At 44.2% G+C, this 18,699-nt stretch overlaps 2 protein-coding genes across 3 annotated transcripts; one reads left to right on the forward strand and one right to left on the reverse strand.

The window, feature by feature from the left end:
* The first annotated feature begins 26 nt into the window (after window positions 1-26).
* On the forward strand, window positions 27-12,718 carry LOC135368820 (protein ROP-like). 2 transcript variants are annotated; one of them, XM_064602345.1, is made up of 16 exons: window positions 27-129; window positions 764-895; window positions 962-1,038; window positions 1,250-1,328; window positions 2,999-3,102; window positions 3,165-3,313; window positions 3,783-3,867; window positions 4,417-4,655; window positions 5,418-5,628; window positions 6,165-6,303; window positions 6,370-6,479; window positions 7,924-8,010; window positions 9,423-9,524; window positions 10,493-10,587; window positions 10,660-10,814; window positions 12,034-12,718. In XM_064602345.1, exons 1-16 carry the CDS (start codon window positions 102-104, stop codon window positions 12,093-12,095), a joined length of 1,854 nt encoding a protein of 617 aa, XP_064458415.1. In that variant the 5' UTR covers window positions 27-101; the 3' UTR covers window positions 12,096-12,718. The 2 variants fall into 2 exon arrangements, with proteins under 2 accessions (XP_064458415.1, XP_064458416.1); XM_064602346.1 differs by lacking the exon at window positions 7,924-8,010.
* Window positions 12,702-15,066, reverse strand: LOC135368821 (large ribosomal subunit protein eL28-like). The gene is made up of 4 exons (XM_064602347.1): window positions 14,951-15,066; window positions 14,646-14,769; window positions 14,016-14,137; window positions 12,702-12,833 (listed from the first exon to the last, which is right to left on the reverse strand). The coding sequence occupies exons 1-4, from the start codon at window positions 15,035-15,037 to the stop codon at window positions 12,741-12,743; spliced, it is 426 nt and encodes a 141-aa protein (XP_064458417.1). The 5' UTR covers window positions 15,038-15,066; the 3' UTR covers window positions 12,702-12,740.
* Window positions 15,067-18,699: the final 3,633 nt, after the last annotated feature.

Here is an 18,699-nt window from a genome sequence, read left to right on the forward strand (position 1 = left end):
CAGGTGCTGAGCCAGCTGAGCGCTAAGGTTGGCAACGTGAAAAGTGGGCGGTGACCAATTTACGTGTGACGCAATAGCAATAGACAGAATAGGGCTACAAAATGGCTCTGAAGACTGTCGTCGGCTTGAGTGAGTGCCTTTACCAACATTATTTTGCATGATTCGGGGAAAACGTTTGCACACTCCATGTGGGACAGTGCGATTTCTAAATACATAACAGCCCACCGCCCGAACGCAACACCTCGATGTGTCTGCGCTACTAAAGTAATTCTGTCTGCCACAGAAACGTCCGTCTAAACTACTACTTATGGTTCGACGCCTTGCGCATCTGTGTAAGGTTAAATAGCCTCACCGGCCACTTAGGAAGTCGGAACACTTTTAAACACTTCCGAAAAAAACACAATTTTGTCTAAGACTTGCAGAAATACACCAAACGTAGACCGATCGTACACGGACGTGGTACCCACGGGTTATATCACGCCACGAGTTTATTCCTTCGACATATTTTGTTAACATAAGTTAATAAAGCGTACTACACGTCAGTGACACGTTTAATGTTGTCTATATGAACACGATCGCGTACTTGTGGCGTCCTTCATGGGAGAAATTGAAGGTTTTGCGCGTCAGCGCAGTAATGTTGTTTAGCTGTACGAAGTGATGATTGAAGTTGTATGTATTGCTGAAGACTGGAAAAGGATGAAACTGAGCTGTTTGTTTGCGCCTGAGAAAGAGAAATGGACAACGGATGTGTACTCGTTTTCAGAAATTACAAATGACGTCATACGAGCTGTCAGAAAAAAAGGCGAATGGAAAGTGCTCGTGGTGGACCAACTTGGAATGCGGATGATATCTGCATGTTGTAAGATGCATGAACTTGCATCTGAAGGGATCACAAGTGAGTCGTCGGTATACATAAAAAATCTTCCGGTTTCTTCTGCGACATAATTCAATTTCTCAACAGTTGTGGAAGATCTCAACAAGAAGCGGGAGCCTTTGCCAAACATCGAAGCTGTGTATCTGATTACGCCAACTGAGAAGGTACAAGAGTGTACAGATACAGGAATTTTCTTTGCAAGTGTGTGTGCACAGCATAAAAATCAGAAGGGACACGAATAAATAATGCTTTCTAAGAACAGGATCCCCAAACTAAAAACAAAAAGAAAAATAACAAGACTAAGCTATATACAAGCTCATCACAATCTCCACGGAGACGTATTAACAGCAGTCAATTTTTCTCTTCCCTCTCCAGTCTGTCCGAGCCCTGATGAATGACTTCCAGACGCCAACACGCCACATGTACCGATGCGCACATATTTTTTTCACAGAGAGTAAGTTCTTCTTCCATCATGATATATATATATATATATATATATATATATATATATATATTAATGCCCATTAAATAAATTAGTTTTTGTTAACGTTCCTGTAATCTGTAGTCCAAGTCTTATTATTTCACTTTTATTCAACTTCGTAGCCGTCTGATATATTAACCTATTTGTTCTATATATATATATATATATAGATACTCATTGAACGATGCGACAGCACCAGAGGACACGTGTTTCGCCGTGTTTGCGGCTCGTCGGCCCTGGGTAGCTGCGCATCGTTCCTAATTGGCAAACCAGGGGTCACTCAGCGAGCGATATACACCTGGGAGGGTGACCGAGCACTCCTCAATGCCACAGTGCAAGCCAGTGAATTATAAAGAGGGGGGAAAAGCCATTAAAAAATAGGTAAATGATGCTAGACGTGTTTGAAATTCAAAGTTACAGTTAAGATGGCTTCTATGGCTGCACGTAGAGAAACAGATACTCATTGAACGATGCGACAGCACCAGAGGACACGTGTTTCGCCGTGTTTGCGGCTCGTCGGCCCTGGGTAGCTGCGCATCGTTCCTAATTGGCAAACCAGGGGTCACTCAGCGAGGGGTCACTCAACTTTGAATTTCAAACACGTCTAGCATCATTTACCTATTTTTTAATGGCTTTTCCCCCCTCTTTATAATTCACTGGCTTGCACTGTGGCATTGAGGAGTGCTCGGTCACCCTCCCAGGTGTATATCGCTCGCTGAGTGACCCCTGGTTTGCCAATTAGGAACGATGCGCAGCTACCCAGGGCCGACGAGCCGCAAACACGGCGAAACACGTGTCCTCTGGTGCTGTCGCATCGTTCAATGAGTATCTGTTTCTCTACGTGCAGCCATAGAAGCCATCTTAACTGTAACTTTGAATTTCAAACACGTCTAGCATCATTTACCTATTTTTTAATGGCTTTTCCCCCCTCTTTATAATTCACTGGCTTGCACTGTGGCATTGAGGAGTGCTCGGTCACCCTCCCAGGTGTATATCGCTCGCTGAGTGACCCCTGGTTTGCCAATTAGGAACGATGCGCAGCTACCCAGGGCCGACGAGCCGCAAACACGGCGAAACACGTGTCCTCTGGTGCTGTCGCATCGTTCAATGAGTATCTGTTTCTCTACGTGCAGCCATAGAAGCCATCTTAACTGTAACTTTGAATTTCAAACACGTCTAGCATCATTTACCTATTTTTTAATGGCTTTTCCCCCCTCTTTATAATTCACTGGCTTGCACTGTGGCATTGAGGAGTGCTCGGTCACCCTCCCAGGTGTATATCGCTCGCTGAGTGACCCCTGGTTTGCCAATTAGGAACGATGCGCAGCTACCCAGGGCCGACGAGCCGCAAACACGGCGAAACACGTGTCCTCTGGTGCTGTCGCATCGTTCAATGAGTATCTGTTTCTCTACGTGCAGCCATAGAAGCCATCTTAACTGTAACTTTGAATTTCAAACACGTCTAGCATCATTTACCTATTTTTTAATGGCTTTTCCCCCCTCTTTATATATATATATATATATATATATATATATATATTACACAACAAGTGCACACAGTGCCAGTATCAGTCTGGTACACAGCCACTCAGGGTGTTACAGAAAAAATGGCTTTCTCACCAATTACGTCTTCATCTTGGCAGAGTGCCCTGACGAACTTTTCAATGAAATGTGCAAGTCTCCAGTTGCAAAAGTCATTAAGAGCCTGAAGGAAGTGAACATTGCCTTCTTGCCCTATGAAAGTCAGGTACGTGTCAGAAGTCAAGGGTCGTTGCTTATGGTTGACCCTGCTTGGCTTTCTATTTGAAGGTCTTTTCCCTGGATACACCAGAAACCTTTCAGTTTTACTACAACCCCAACCGCATCAACGAGCGTGCTGCTAACTTGGAACGCATTGCGGAGCAGGTTGCAACCCTGTGTGCAACACTCGGAGAGTACCCATCACTGCGATACAGAAGGTAGTCTGTTTCATGAAAACGTAACTTGACTCTGGTTACCTCATTCAAAGGCCCATGGTGTGCACCATGGCTGTAGAGGTTACGCTCCGACTCTATGGGCTAAAGCATACTTTGAGCACAAACAGCAACAGCTTATCGCAAATTAAAAGTTACCTTGGAAGTTGGACTGTGATTTATGTAATATTATCTTGACATAACTCAACCCAGCTTCATGGTCCCATAATATAGTTATTTTAATGGAAGTCTGCTGTTGCACAAAAGAAAAATCAGGGTCAGCGTGTTCCTTCATGTTGCATTTGATATGAGAGGCATTAGAAAGCCATTTTTATTGCCATTTTTAATAAGCCCCCAATTGTTTTAAAGCCATTTTTATATTTTATTATATTTATATTTTTATTTTATTATATTATATATTCATATATATTTAAAGCCATTTTATTGCATATTTTTACATATACGTCTCTCTCAGTGATTTCGATCACAACGTGGAACTGACTCAACTCATCTATCAGAAACTGGATGCATACAAGGCAGATGAACCAACGATGGGAGAGGTTGGTGCATACATATTATATATTTTGGTTCGCACGAAGCACATTTATAACCGGAGTTGTTAGAGTTTACACAAAGGCAGATTAAATATGTGTATTTGTACCGATGCAATTTTGCGAGGGCAAGTTTTACTGCAAAGGGGACAACACTCATGAAGGAAATCACATTTGTGCATTACTGAAACTTGCTAAGCCATTCATCCTGCTGGTTCCTCCAATTGCTGAGGCTTTTGGGACATCGCATGGTGCCAGAAGAACCAGTGTGACTAGAGCTTGTGCACTTCTGGTGTTGATGTCTGAAACAGCTGTGCACTGTGTGTGTGTATCATTAACTGTGTCACGTACAACAAATCATTTTAATGTAACGTTAATGTTAACGTTAATGTAACGTTAACGCTTTAATGTAATGTAATCATTTTAATGTAGTTAACCAGCAGAATGTCGGAACTCCTTTATGTCCTTCAATAAACACGTCTCACACATTCAGTGTGTGAAATAGCGTTCACATACAAAACCCGTGGCCCTCTTTTCCCTGGCAACCCTCTCCTACAGGGCCCCGAAAAAATGCGGTCGCAGCTCATCATCTTGGACAGGGGATTTGACTGCGTCTCTCCACTACTGCACGAGTTGACCTTCCAGGCAATGGCGTACGACCTTCTGCCAATCGAGAACGACGTCTACAAGTTTGAATCAACGAGCGGGAACGATGTGCGCGAAAAGGAAGTGCTCCTCGATGAAAAGGATGACCTCTGGGTTGACCTTCGTCATCAGCACATTGCTGTTGTATCACAGTATGTAGAAGACCTTTGTACATATTGCCCACACTTGAATGAAACCTCTCTTTGAAACACATTAAAGTGCCAGTATGGAGTAAAAAATTATATTTATTTTATTTTTACATTTGTGTGCCTCAAAACAATGGTTTCTGCAGTCATTTTTTCAACGGTCACCATTGTAGTAGGAAAATTTGTACGTATTTTGTAACAGAATGGGTATAAATCTGACACGCGCTTTTCTGTTTGTTGCGAAAAATCGTTAGGTCGACTCAGCAAATTTCGGAGTTCAAAATTCAAATTCTCATGGCTTAGTATTGATAAAAGTGCTTGGTAGCCTTGACAAAAAATTTGCCCAAGATAAATAGCATTAACCCTAGAATTTTTGGACGAAGTGTTTTTAATCAAATAAATTTTTTTAAACACATTGGGTGAAATACTTTGTGTATTTGCTGTGAGATGAAAACTGGTAGGCAAATTGACCTTGATCTGCTCATTCTGCAGTATATTGTCATGGCTGAAATATACATACATACATACAAAATAGCAGATAACTTAAGGTTGTAGTCTAGTTCTTTTGCTTGATGTGCTTTCTTGCCCCAAAATTTTATGCAACGAAAGCAAGGGGGTGCTGGGTGCATACCACTTGACCTCTGCTACAGGAAAGTGCAAGAAGTTGAACCATTTTGTGTGATCCACATAGTGCTGTATTTCAAAATCTTGACAATTTCACACATGTTTTTAACCAATGATATTTATAGAGGGGGTTATTCAATGCAGGCAAGTGACAAAGCAGTTGAAAAAATTCATCGACAGCAAACGAATGACATCCTCCGGTGACAAGGCCGGCCTGAAGGATTTGACTACTATGATCAAAAAGATGCCCCAGTACCAGAAAGAGCTGAGCAAGTACTCAACACAGCTACATTTGGCAGAGGACTGCATGAAGTCCTATCAGGGATACGTAGACAGGCTGTGCAAGGTTGAACAGGTGCCATATAAAAGTTTTCAGTTTCATGGTCTTACGAAGTTGAGAATTCTCGCGGAGGGGCATTCGTGGAACACTTCGTGAGGCCTCAATTTTTGCAATGCATTTCTGTGTGGTCGTAGTACTGTGAAGCTCACCTGGGTCAGAGTGCTGGAAGTCTTGAGTCTTTGAACTCGACGTTGATAAGCAAGCACACATTCTGGAGTTGAGAACTAGGGTGGAACAATTGCGGTTCAGTGGGTCAGTTAGGCTTTGTGAAAAAAATTGTAGTCACGGAATTCACAAAAATTAACTTTCTTGTTACAATTAACTAATGTATTAATATTCACAAATTAATTCAATATTAAATAATAAAAATTAATTTCCTCGCATACTTAAAATACATGAGCGTGCTGTTCATGTGAATAAACGTTGCCGGTCCTCACAAACTTTACTGCTTTTGTAATACTATGTATGGCTCTTAATGTATAGTTCCACGAATGAATAATCAAAAAGGTTACCCTCTCTTGCATACCAAATTTTGCAATTCTGTTTTGAAGGATCTCGCCATGGGAACTGATGCCGAGGGTGAGAAGATAAAAGACCCCATGAGGAACATCGTTCCCATTCTTCTGGACACCACCGTGTCCAACTTCGACAAGATACGCATAATACTTCTTTACATCCTTTCGAAGAATGGTCGGTATATGGTCGGTTAAGAAGAAGCAAACGCTCACGTAAGCTTTGACTTCTTTACGGCAACAGGAATCTCGGAAGAAAACCTCACCAAACTGATCCAGCATGCACAGATACCAGCAACGGAGAAGTGCATCATCACAAATATGGCACACCTTGGAGTAAACATTGTTACAGATGTGAGTGTCCTCCGCACGTTTTGCAATTCCCAGATGTCTAGTAGAACGACAGTCACACATTTGCCGGAAGCGTGCTGAACAAACTTGCACAGCCCATGAAAATGCATTGCTCCAGATGCGTCTCCAGGACAGTATGTCATAATTAGGGACCTACGCGGGACGAATTTGTTTGGCCCGCAACCCGTGTTCCATGGGTACTTCCCATGGGCCGTGGGTACTTCCCACAGTCCCTCATTGATTATGTGACTGGAAGATGTGTTGCACCCCCTTGATCGTGTTATCACCACATATTGGTGACCGATTAAAGGAGTTCTGCACACAGAGAGACCGAAACTTTTCTAATGTTGGGTGTATAATGCTTGCGTGAACTCAAATCTCATAGCCCGCTACTATTGGTTTCTGTGGTTATTACATAACACCGGCAGTCAACTGTGTTTAACCTTTCGGTTTCCCCGTTTCGAAAGAAGCGCCATTTTAGTGCGTAGTACGACGTCACACCTCCATGCCAGCCATCAGGCGTGCGCCCTTCTGAAGTGGGGGTAGCCGGTTTCGGTCAAGGTGAGCCGGACTGCAATGCCATTTCGCAGGAGAATGCCGAAGTCGCAGCCGAAGTCGAAGTCGCAGCGGAGCCAACTAGCAGGTTGTGGCCGGACGCGAAGACTGCAGCTTCCGTTCGCGCAGAACAGGTTGCCAACAGCGGAGAGCCAGCGAGTTTTTACATACTTTGGAATGTTTTTAAAATACGTTTGCGTCTGCTAAATGCGACGAAACTTTGCAGAGTCGTTCTCCTTTGGGGACTTTATGAGATGCATGAAACGGTAGCAGTGTTTTTCGGACTGTGCAGAACTCCTTTAAATCTCTTCCGTGCTTCGTTTCGGAGAATGCCTTACCCGCATCCAACCTGCTACCCGCGCGCTGGTGTCAGGAATGACACCCGCATACGACCGGCTACCCACAGAACATCGCAAATCAGTATTGCACCCGCATTCAAGTGCGGGTTAACTGTGGATCACGCATGACTGAAGTCATAATGCATGTGTTAGAAAAAATGTACGGTTAAGCATGTAACACTGTAACTTAAACTGCACAATCGTACTCAGATTGTTGATCGAAATAATGAAACGTTTTGCTGTGAAATACAAGCTCGAAACATGTATATCACACACAAAAGGACGTCACATCAGCAACACCTTCTGTCAAATGTCTCTCAAAAGGATGATGATGATGATTGGAGTTTTTATAGCACACAAGCAGCTAAAGCGGTAGTGTGCCAAAACCGTGATGAACTGTGCTTGCCAATAAGAGCAAGAGTTACAGATCTTTTGAGTGCATAATAGTACATACACTTAATACAAACTAACTCTGAAGGACTGAGGCAGATGTGTGAAAGTTGGATGAGAAGAGAGGGAGCTTGCATGCGTTATTAACGGAGATTTATTTTCAGCCACGGGAGGTTGAGAAACCGCCACCGTTCAACTCCCACACTCCCCTACTGTTATCTCAACAGTTTACCAATGAAGTTCTGGGACTAGTACGTTGTCAAACTTATTTTGCTTGGTGTTACTCGTTGAACCCTCTCACCGTGCTCTTTCCAAACAGAGAAAACCAGCTGCACTTCCTTCTCCTGACCACTCTTTTCGCTTCCCTGAATAGGACGTAGATTAAAGTGTGGCGTGCTGTCTGTATTGTGGCAGTGCTGTGCTTCGTGCATCACAGTGTTGCCTTTCGTACCCAGTGTAAGGAATGTAATTTGTGTAATTTAGTTCACTGCGTTAGATGACCACATGAAAATTCTCACGGTTCGATTACGATTACATATGTGCAAAAGTAAATTGCAAAATACACAAGTAGAAAAATGCAAGCTGCCAAAGTCGTATGCTAAAGTGCTGCTCAGGCTTAAGTGTTGCTTATCATGCAAAGAAGCTTGCTTTTGTTGCTTCCGTGATTCATTTTAATCACTTGAAATCAATGGAAGCGAAATATTATTGAGGCACATGAAGTTTCTGAAACAGTAAATTTTTTTTTTGTCACTAAAGTAGCGTTCTTTTTGCAAAAAGACACTCAAGATGCCAGTCACTGTCTGCAGCACAAAAGATAACATGTAAACAGAAAATAGCTTTATTTTAGGAACAAGATATCCAAGCGCATTCGCAAAGCGTAGAGTGGAGGGACTGCAAGCACACTAGGAATAATGGAGAAAGGGCACACACTTCCTGAAGCCTGACACTTCCACACACACACTTCCTGAAGTTCCAATTTCGCTGGAAGGTTTAGACTGTTATTGTAACTCACAGCTGTGCAAACATATTGAAGCAGCTAGTGAAGTAAGGCAGACTTTGCGTCTGCAGAATGTTCATTCTGAACACACGAAGAGAACGTGACATTAAAGCTTGCACGTCAGTCATTCCAATCATTCATACCACCAACAGTGACGACATTCGCTTTCGTTGTGCTTCTGTCTCTGTAATAGCTGTGTTGACAGCTTGCTCTTACACATTAAAAGTAAAAGACCCCTGTACATGTGATGCACAACAATGGATGTTATGATGATAAGTACGGCAACGAAGGCTGTATGCAGCAACAGCGACATACAGAGCGGTCATACGGAGGACCTGATCCGAGCCGATGGGTCAGATCTCGGACGACTGCACTGCAAATGTCGTCCACTCCCAAAATGACGTAACAAAGAACATTTGTATAACGTTTCAGAGCTACAGCATAATCATAATTCCTATTTTAAACGTACTGTGGGCAAACTGCACTACATCTCTCTCCACCTTGACAGTAGCAAAAGCTAGCAAAGTTTTTGTTCTGCCAGTACGTGGCTTGGATAACTTACCAGCATGATCTTTGGGGACAATAGCCAGCATGCATAGGAGAAAGTCGCAGAGATGCCAGAAGTGTCGCCGGGCCTGGGTTCAACTACCCGTTCTGAAATTTCAGGGAAGCCGGAAAAAAATCTACCAGGTCCCACGCAAGGAACGGATTACTGAACAGACATATCAGATGTCGCGCTGGACTCCAGTCCTGAAGGATATCATGGAGGTATGTCTCGAGTAGTTTGCCTGTCACTGCTGGGCCAACGCCGCCTAGATAGAGAAAGCCTGCTAAGAGTCAGCCAATCATGATCGTGTTTTCAATAGCCGTGGCCAATCACGAACGTGCTTTCGGCGGTCGTAGCCATGGAGACGAACTGCCGTCGTCTGCAAGTAGTGATCGAACGTTTCCACGTACTAATGGGGAAAATCTTTCTCAAAAACGTTTTGCACTTCAGGTTCAAAGTTAGGTGCAAGCATTTGCAAATTCTCAAATCGCAGCAGTAGCAGATGAATTCTGATTTTATATGTTCACATAGCGAAGGAGGGTGAGGAGGCGATAAGCAGGCCTTCTCTATCCAGGTGGCGTTGGCTAGGCCTTCATGTGTCACACCAGGCCTGACCGAGAGCTTCGTGATTTTCCCATACAAAATTTGTGTTGGGCTTAGTTAAGCCCGGCATACTTACTTACAACAATGGCGCTCGCTTCATGGCGATGTCGTTGGATGACAATAAGCGTAAAATGTAATATGTGCAAGAGTAACAAAATAGTTTATACCATACATTTTGAAGAACCCAATCCTAGCCAATAACTGGAGCACATATGAATGTTCATACTTGCATACAGAGAAAGTTTAATGATCACAGTTGGCGTCAATTTGTACGATAATCTGCTGTCGCAGAACTTGACTGAAGACGACTACCATTTTAAATTACCTCAAATTGGCTGGTTCATACTTCAATAGATACACCCCCAATAACACTGAATATCCTCTGGTTACGTCCGATGGATATTCTGAGGATATCCATCGGACGTACGAATTTGTTAGGACATTATTCGTACATCCAGAGGATATTCGGTGTCGTCGGGGGACGTATAACGTTTACACGAAGGTTGTGTGTTTGTGGGAGATTTCGGGCCTGGTGTAATACGTGGAGGCCTAGGTCATTGCAATTAACACGAGGTGCTTCCTTCAGGATGCAGTAGAGGACAAACTGGATGTCAAACATTTTCCGTTCTTAAGCGGAGGAAGGGTGGTTCCAACCGGTTATGGGAGGTCTGCTCCAACAAGGTAGGATAACTTTTGCTGTGCTCCGCTGGTAGCCAGTGGATGATAGTGACGCCTTCCTTCCTGTAAACACAGCCAGCGCTATGGACATTGGCACAAGGACAAGAACACCCCAAACGTCAAGAACGTACCACGGCTGATGGTATTTGTGATCGGTGGCATCACGTACTCCGAAATGCGATGTGCCTACGAAGTGACTAAAGAGCTGAAGAACTGGGAAGTGCTTATTGGTAAGAGCATGGCTGCCAACAGTAAATTCTTAGACGTCACATATAAGTAGAGCCTGAAGTTTTAGGGTTTAACCCCATTCTTCCCCGAATTGCCCTCAGTGAGACGTGTTTGGACGTCTGTAGGTTCTAATGAAAGCTATGAGCTACCGCAGTCCTGTCCGTCTTCAGAAACTAGTTTCAACTATAGTCGTATTCGACTTGAGAAGAAAAAGAAATCTAGTCCGTCAGCTCTCAAAATATCACTGCGCCGCAGGTAGGATGGCTGGGCACAGAGACTTCACTCTCCCTCCTCCGACAGATAATGTAATCCATCACACTCACTCTGCTTCCGTATTGGCTGTTAAGACTGGTCACATGACGCTACGTGAGCCCTCCCCCATGGCGGCGCTGCAGTATATCTCCTGGCGCGCTATTTTGTCTCCTTATCTCCAACAGCGTATCTAGATGACGGACTAGATTTCTTTTCCTTCTTAAAGGGACCATGAAAGGATATTTGACAAGCCTATGATCATTTCTTCTCTCTTGCTATTCATACACATTCTCTCTCATCGTCTCCTGACAGTGACTAAAACATCAGTCACAATCGTGTTTAATTTACATTTACACACCATCACACATCAGTCACACCTCAGTTCTCCACATTTTTTTTGTGTGTGAGGAAAACTGTCAACCCATCACACATCAGTCACACCTGACTAAAACATCAGTCACAATAGTGTTTCATTTACATTTCATTTACATTAACATTTAATTTGTTCCTCTGTACTATGGCATCCACCCTGTAAAATACGAAGTTTAAAATCGTTCAAATAGCGAAAATATTCTATATTAACCACGGCAGTAAACAGCGGCTGCTACGACCCGCCTGCGAGGTGAACTGCCCGTGACATCATATATAGAGGATGTTGCCAATTCGCAGATGGTGTTTTGCCAGTTAATTGCAAAATTTGCATGCAAACTTCGCCATGAACTATGTTTTAATTTGACCTGGAGCTAAGACTGCAACACGTGACTGCTGATGAATATTCTGTGAAATGCCACACCATGGTGTAGAAGTATTTTCTAAAATTTTGAAGCTTCCAACAAAAAAACTTCTCGGGAAATGGCTCAGTTACGAAAAAGTTATTTTGAACGTTTCCGTTCTTTTTAGAAGTAGGCGCAGAAAATGCTCGCAAACACAACGGGAGTATCGTCTAAAATAATATGCAATGCACTTCAGGGTCGGATCACTTGCTCACTCCAGAAGGGTTCCTGAGTGACCTCCGTGACCTGAGCAACTGAAGGAGGAGTGGAGCGGCGGCCGCCTTTACAGCAGAGCAACGATCCGAAAGACGACATTCCTCGAGCGTTGTGCACCCCACCCCAATCACTGCTAAAGCTACAAAGGGGGAGGCACTGTTAAACATTCACATAAGCCAATCAATGTGCACCCTCTTGTAAAGACACACTGGTGTAACTATAATGCTCCTTGGGTAGGAAGCAGTGTGCTTAAGCCATTCTCTAATCCTGCATTTTACATCTATGCTCTTTGTCTCATTATATGCTAGAACAGCATAATGAATACTTGATTCCTCCAAATGCATGTCAACTGTTCTCCCTGTGCTTCATGCATGGCAATGTGATAGATTAAACGTAAGCTATCACGAAGTAGAACAGGTGTGTTGGCTGCATCCGTAATGTTTGTTAGCCCTCCCAGGACTTGTTGCCAATGGGGGGGAAAAAAAAAATACAGCTTGCACAAGGTATATGTAAGAACCTTATTTAGTGTTTAACTCTAAACTAGTCATTTGTGCTATGCCACGTGCATATATTTACGTCGATGGGGGTGAGAGCTTTTTGCCGTCATGTTGTGTTTTATGGTTGTACATGAAATCAAACTTGAATAAATTAGCTTCATAACAGAATTTAATGTTCCATTACAAACATTCAGTCCGCCTTCTTGGTGCCACGTACTACCTTCCTCTTGGGTACAATCGCCCTCTGGCTCTTGAGGATAGCGCAGGCACGTCTCATGCAGACCTGAATTAAAAAAAGGTGAAAGGATGATGACCAGGATAAAAGATAACCAGCTGTTTCAGAACTCTATTACAGAATATTGCAGACACATGAAAGAGTGTTTACAATGCAGTACAGGGCCTCCATTAGTTCCGTTGGAACAGTTTGCACCTAACACAAAAACAGATTGATAAATCATCCATAACCCAAAGCTGTAACAGGAAGCTGCTCTATGAAATCCTTGTGTCCGTGCCACTCATGCCTGGGTGGTACTGCACCAATTCAAGTGCATGCATGAATCCAGCTTTAAATAAATAAATAAAGAAAAATAAAGTATGCATTGTTTTGTGCCTACCCCTGTGGTTGTGGTGCTCACGACAGCAAATACTGTGTGAATGCTACACAAAGCAAAGGATATCAAGGGCAGACTAATATATGGGAGTCTGGCCTACGTGAATTAGCATGTCAAAACAAGTTCTCAGAGCATGGGAAAGGAAGCGTGCAGACTTGTGTATATGTAGTACGAGAAGCCTTTTTGCGATCAACACCCTCTCCACAGCAAGGACACTGAACGCCAGGAACAGCGAAAGCAACAAATAGACCATGCAGTCATTGCTGTACCCAAGAGTGCTTTACATAAAGCATACGTTTTAAACCGTCGTTATGCATGGAAGTGAGGTGCATGAAGGTTATAACCACTTGCACTCAAGGCTCTCAGCCTCCTCTGCACATGCTCTCTCATAGGGTAGACTCTCGTTAATTAAAACCGTGAGGGACCACAGGTTCTTGTTAGAGTCAACAATTTTGTGTCTACATATATGCTGCATGACAAAGCAACTTCCAAGCAGGACGCATTTTGTGCTTGCGTGTTTGGCGCATGCTTCATGGAACTCTAGGAAACGGCACAACCAATCGTAAAGGAGCACAGTTGCACTTTGTGAGACCCATTTCACAGCTTCCTGCGGGCCCGCTTTTCGGGGAAGCAGAAAGTTTGAATTAAGCGGGGTATGCTTTCAACGGCTCATTGAAACAACATTGAAAACATTGCAGGCCCAACAAAAATTTGAAATAGGTTTAAATTAACGCGAATCTAATTGCACATGTTTCAAGCACACAACAGTGAAACATTTGGCAGTGTCGTACAATGTGGAGAAATCGCTCTCAATGTGCTTGTGTCACTACATCAGCCCAAAGACACAAGCTTACCTTCCTTAGGTCCCTCCTGTATCCCCCTGAGCCCTTGACCCAGTTAGTGATTGAAACCATGGTACGACGGGCTCCTTTCGTCAAGGGTACACGACACAGCTGCTTGGCTACCTTCTTTCCACCTGTAGCAGTGGGACGTGTCAGTGCAACGCACAGCATCAAAAACTGTTTCGACATCACAAGAAAAACGGCTGTCTCTGATTGGGCTGTACTCTTTGAAGTAGTGCAAATCATGCCAGCTCCCTCATTCGATTCAGCGGAGGAGCAACCTTTGCAGTACACTTGGCCATTCGAATGGAAGATGTGCCGCGGGAGTGCAGCAACGGGCTGGTGAAAGTGGTCGACCGCATCCATGCAACGTTTTATGCACTGAGTAGCAGACGACGTAAATGGGGTTGCAGTGAAATATGGTGCATATTTTTGCGGGATGCGGGTGTTTCTAAAGAGTCTCACACGACCTTTGCAGGGGCATGTGCTGGGAAAATCCCACAGAAGCCTATGGCAACGAATTGCGGGTTACACTTTTTCAATTTGAATGAGGCTCTGGTACGGTCTAGCATGGGGGCAGCATGCACTTCGTTTGCACTCGAATCAAAGACAGCCAATACAGGTAGAGCATGACAATTATACCTTTCCTCCTCTTTGCAACCAGCTGAACTCCCTTGTTGCTGGGATGCGGTTCAACTGTGAGGGCACGTACCGAAGTTGTGCCACTGAACTTCCTCGAGTGAAGACCTTTCGGGTTGAGTGGGTCCTGTAACGTAGTTAAACACGTTCACAGGTGTGCTAGGGTTACGTAGATATCACAGGTGTGACCTACTATTACACGTGTGAGAAGCTCTCACAACACGACTGACAGTCACACTGAGTGAACATGCTGCAAATGCAGCGGTACGCCAAAGCGGCATTAACAAAGAGAAATCGAGCGTACTTACAATGCTGAACCACTTCTTGATATTACGCTTCTTAACCAAGAAGCTGGACTGGTCTTTAACAATCATCCACTGCAGATGGGCTGACATTTTTGCTGAAAAATAAGTACACTTTAGGCTTAATGCCGTCTGCTATTTCTAAATAACTAACGAGCATATTACAACACTATTTTTTTACTGAGCTGTACGACCAAAGTACGTGCTTGTTACATCGTAGAAACAACCAATTAAATAGCAATTACCGGGTTTAATACAGTCAGTACGGCACAATCGCAACACGTGTGCTTACCTTCTTCGGTGAGCGAAACGAAAGAACGAACGTTAGGTGGCGCCCTGGGACCTTCGAGATTGATGTCGGCGGCAATATTGCTGAACTTTCTAATGGAAACGCATCCAATCCACGGAAAAGAAAATGAGCGTCGGATCTACACGGGCTTTTGGCATAAGATATTTCAGGCTGTGAAAACTTGAATTTGCTTCTTGCGCTGCGCTTGTATGATTGACTACGGACTACGCAGAGCCGAGCGCCGAAGCCGGTGCGTCGCGAAGGCCATTCCATGCGTGTTAGCTAGCCGCTGCGGCAGCACCGCAGATAGATCAAGGCATGTGCATCTGATAGGTACTTGGATACTATAGTACGCTCTCGGCAGCGACTAAACGCACATATAAATGCACCCAAACCACAGGAACATAGAAATATCTACGGTCCAGGAGAGCAGCTGTTACTGTCACCAGTAGTTTACATAAATCGCAAACATGTGGAGCGTAGAGTAAAAAATTGGGCGGCACGGGGGGGTCATTATTACAGCTATATCGCAAAGAAAAAAAATTGGGGTGTTGGGGGTCTGTTGGGGATCACGGACTGTCATCTATGAGAAATCTGTAGCCATAATTTCTACGCTTTGCCTTTTTTTTTTTAGATCGTTCGATAGCCTGCTGTCTGAACCATCACCATCAAGCGCCACCCCAAAGGTGCATTCCATTTTAGTGTTAGGACATCCAACGTAGCTGTAAGTGTTACGTGGGAGTACTTCCACAGCCACAGCAGATCTGAACACTTTAGAAATTCTTCCCAGCTCTGTTCATAAGAAACGTGGGGGACAGTTGTGCAAGCTCTAAACAGAACTTTACCGCATAATGCACACAAGACCGGCAGAATTCAAAAAAGCATTTCGCTCTACATAGAGCAATATTACAAGCAGATCATGCACAGCAAATGGCACAGCAAGTCATAAAGCAGCTGCCCCATGATTTGCAGAAGATGAGGGGCGCCATTTTTGTGACACATTGCGCGTGTGTAAAGTGTTATATTGAAGGCGTACGCCCCCTACGTTCAACAATTAGAAGCTAAAGCGATACAGTAGCATAGCTACAAAAAAAAAATATTTTGGGAGGGGTCCAACGGGAACATTGCATGGTGAAGAGGATTCACCCTCGTTTTCAATCTCGCAAATGCAGTACGAATGGTAATGGTATATTTTTTCTTTTTTTTTGGGGGGGGGGAACCCCCCAAGCCCCCCTCTGGCTATGTTTTTTTTTAAATTCCGTGTTAGCACCGCGAAGCAACTGTGGCTATGAGCGGCGTACAGACGTGGACAATGGAGAGAGGACAGCAGGAAGGAGTGGGGAACAGGGGGGTCAGTATGCGTCCTGGGCCGACTTCAGGAGGAACTGCGCCGACATTCGTCTGGAAAGTCTTCGGAAAACCCAAGGAAAGCCTCAGACAGCACAGCCGGTGACAGGATTCGAACTCGTGTCAACTCCTAGTCTCGGCGTGGAAAGCGATCATCCTAACCACTATGCCACGGGAGCTGGTCCTCTGGCTGCGTCACTGAAACGGTATGATTTTCTGAGTGTAGGCGAGTTATGAGATGAAGCCATGGCTTTAGAGTGGTGGGGAAAGCTTGCGACGAACACATTCCTTCGAAGGACGACTCTCAAACACAGATGACCGTAGCTTCATCGTTCCCTTTTCAACTTAATTTAGTAAAACCCCATGGCTGTTCCGTATTGGCTGTAGACAGGCCGCATGACACTACGCTGCGGAAAGAGAAGTATATGCACGTAGCGAGGGTGGAAGAGAAGACATTTTCTTTATCCAGATGGTGTCGGCTGGGCACCCCCGTTGGTTGTCGTGAGCACGTGACCCCTCTCGCTCTACCTCACACCCAGCAGTGACGTCAGAGCCCGACGAGTTTCGGTATTCGCAATGCCGGTTTTCGACGGGTCTGTTACTTCCTATATCCTGTAAAACGAAAAATGCAGGCTCAAATCCATGCAAGTTACCGTCTTTCACGTCCGTCCGGGATAACTCGGGACCAAGTGCCTCGAACTCTTTAACGCTTCGCCTCAGAATAAAAAGCGCTAAAACTAGCACTTGCGTCTACTAACTGCGTCTACAGGACTGGTCGTAACAGGAAGAACTTGCGTCTAAAACGAACGTCTGCTTTGGACGACGGAAGGCCACTGTGGTGGAGACACAACGAACAGAAAAAGGGCGGATACAACGAAGTGCTGTTTAGCCCTTTTATTTCAAGGTGAACTGTTACGAACAGGTCCCCAAAATAAGAAACATTTTATCTTTAAAGCCTCCCTTTTATTGATGACGCGTAAATATAACTGGTAATGCTTCAGTATATATATACGTTTCCCGTCCCCTGTTTTAACAGCTCTTTTCCGAACTTCCATATACACTCAGCCGTCACTTTATTATGGGAGCGAATGAAGTTTCATATCGTCGGACGTAGATTACATATACGCTATCTCGGAAGCGTATCGCAAAACTCGCATTTTCTGGCTTTCAATCCCCGGTGGAGTCGTGAAACGCGCGACGAAATGGTATTTTCAGCACATCTTTTCCTCCGTGCTTTCATAAAAAATAATCTAGCGAAGAAAGAGATCATTGTTTGCTGACTCCTTCCATCGAATCAGTAAAGCATGAAAAGCTGAGATATGCTCAGATAGAGGCTCTCTTTGCCAAAGATGCCTTCTGTGAACTGTGCTTTGGTTTATGCATACATATATTATTAAAATGCCCAAGCAGCTCTTCCGTGTGCGCGTAACCGAATAAAAGGAAAGGAGGAAAGCACAACAAAATACGTCGTATAGGAAGTGAAGACGTAATAGGAAAGAAAAACATGAAAAGGAAAAAAAAAGGAAAGAGGCAGGGCCGTGATTTTACCGGGCGAAGAGGACGGGCACGGGACGGCCAATATTTACAACGGGCGTCCTCGGGGGATAAATAGAAGCGGGAGGCACCCTCTTCAATTCCTATATCCAAGGCGTGCATTTTATGTGTTTCAGAATGACGTATGGAAGCGTTTGACACGACAGTATATAGGAATCATGACATGCGAGTTTGCATTTCATCTCGATTCTGATTGACGGCATGCGCAAGATTTTTTTTTTAAACACTATCTCGTGACCGGGTCGTGACCGTGGATGTCCAATGTACGTCTCAGCGTCCAGGAGAGAAAGGATGTATTACAAAGCTAGCAAAGCAAAAGTAAAGATGTTCTAGCTCGCTGGGAAGAAAAGTGTTTCTATAGGGCGTGTTATATTTAGCTAGGAGAAGCTAGGTAAATTAGTCAATAATTAACAAAGGTCGACAAATTCATTCATGGTGGCCATCATGAACGTCATTCACTATCACACCATGAAATGAATCTGATGTATAGACTGACGGGTTGCTATATGACGTGATGTGATGCTAAAGTTGATGTCCAGTGAGAGGCTTTAAAGTTGAAGGCGAA

Source organism: Ornithodoros turicata, chromosome 9, assembly GCF_037126465.1.
Source record: "Ornithodoros turicata isolate Travis chromosome 9, ASM3712646v1, whole genome shotgun sequence".
NCBI lineage: Eukaryota > Metazoa > Arthropoda > Arachnida > Ixodida > Argasidae > Ornithodoros > Ornithodoros turicata.

Excerpts from the sequence above, each read along its gene's own strand:
- LOC135368820 (XM_064602345.1), top strand. The coding sequence starts at position 102 with ATGGCTCTGAAGACTGTCGTCGGCTTGA. Across the intron at positions 130-763 it reads GAAGACTGTCGTCGGCTTGA|AAATTACAAATGACGTCATA; the intron begins GTGAGTGCCTTT and ends ACTCGTTTTCAG. Across the intron at positions 1,329-2,998 it reads ACATATTTTTTTCACAGAGA|AGTGCCCTGACGAACTTTTC; the intron begins GTAAGTTCTTCT and ends TCATCTTGGCAG.
- LOC135368821 (XM_064602347.1), bottom strand. The coding sequence starts at position 15,037 with ATGTCAGCCCATCTGCAGTGGATGATTGTTAAAGACCAGTCCAGCTTC. Across the intron at positions 14,770-14,950 it reads TCAAGAAGTGGTTCAGCATT|GACCCACTCAACCCGAAAGG; the intron begins GTAAGTACGCTC and ends ACTACGTTACAG. Across the intron at positions 14,138-14,645 it reads GGTTGCAAAGAGGAGGAAAG|GTGGAAAGAAGGTAGCCAAG; the intron begins GTATAATTGTCA and ends CCACTGCTACAG.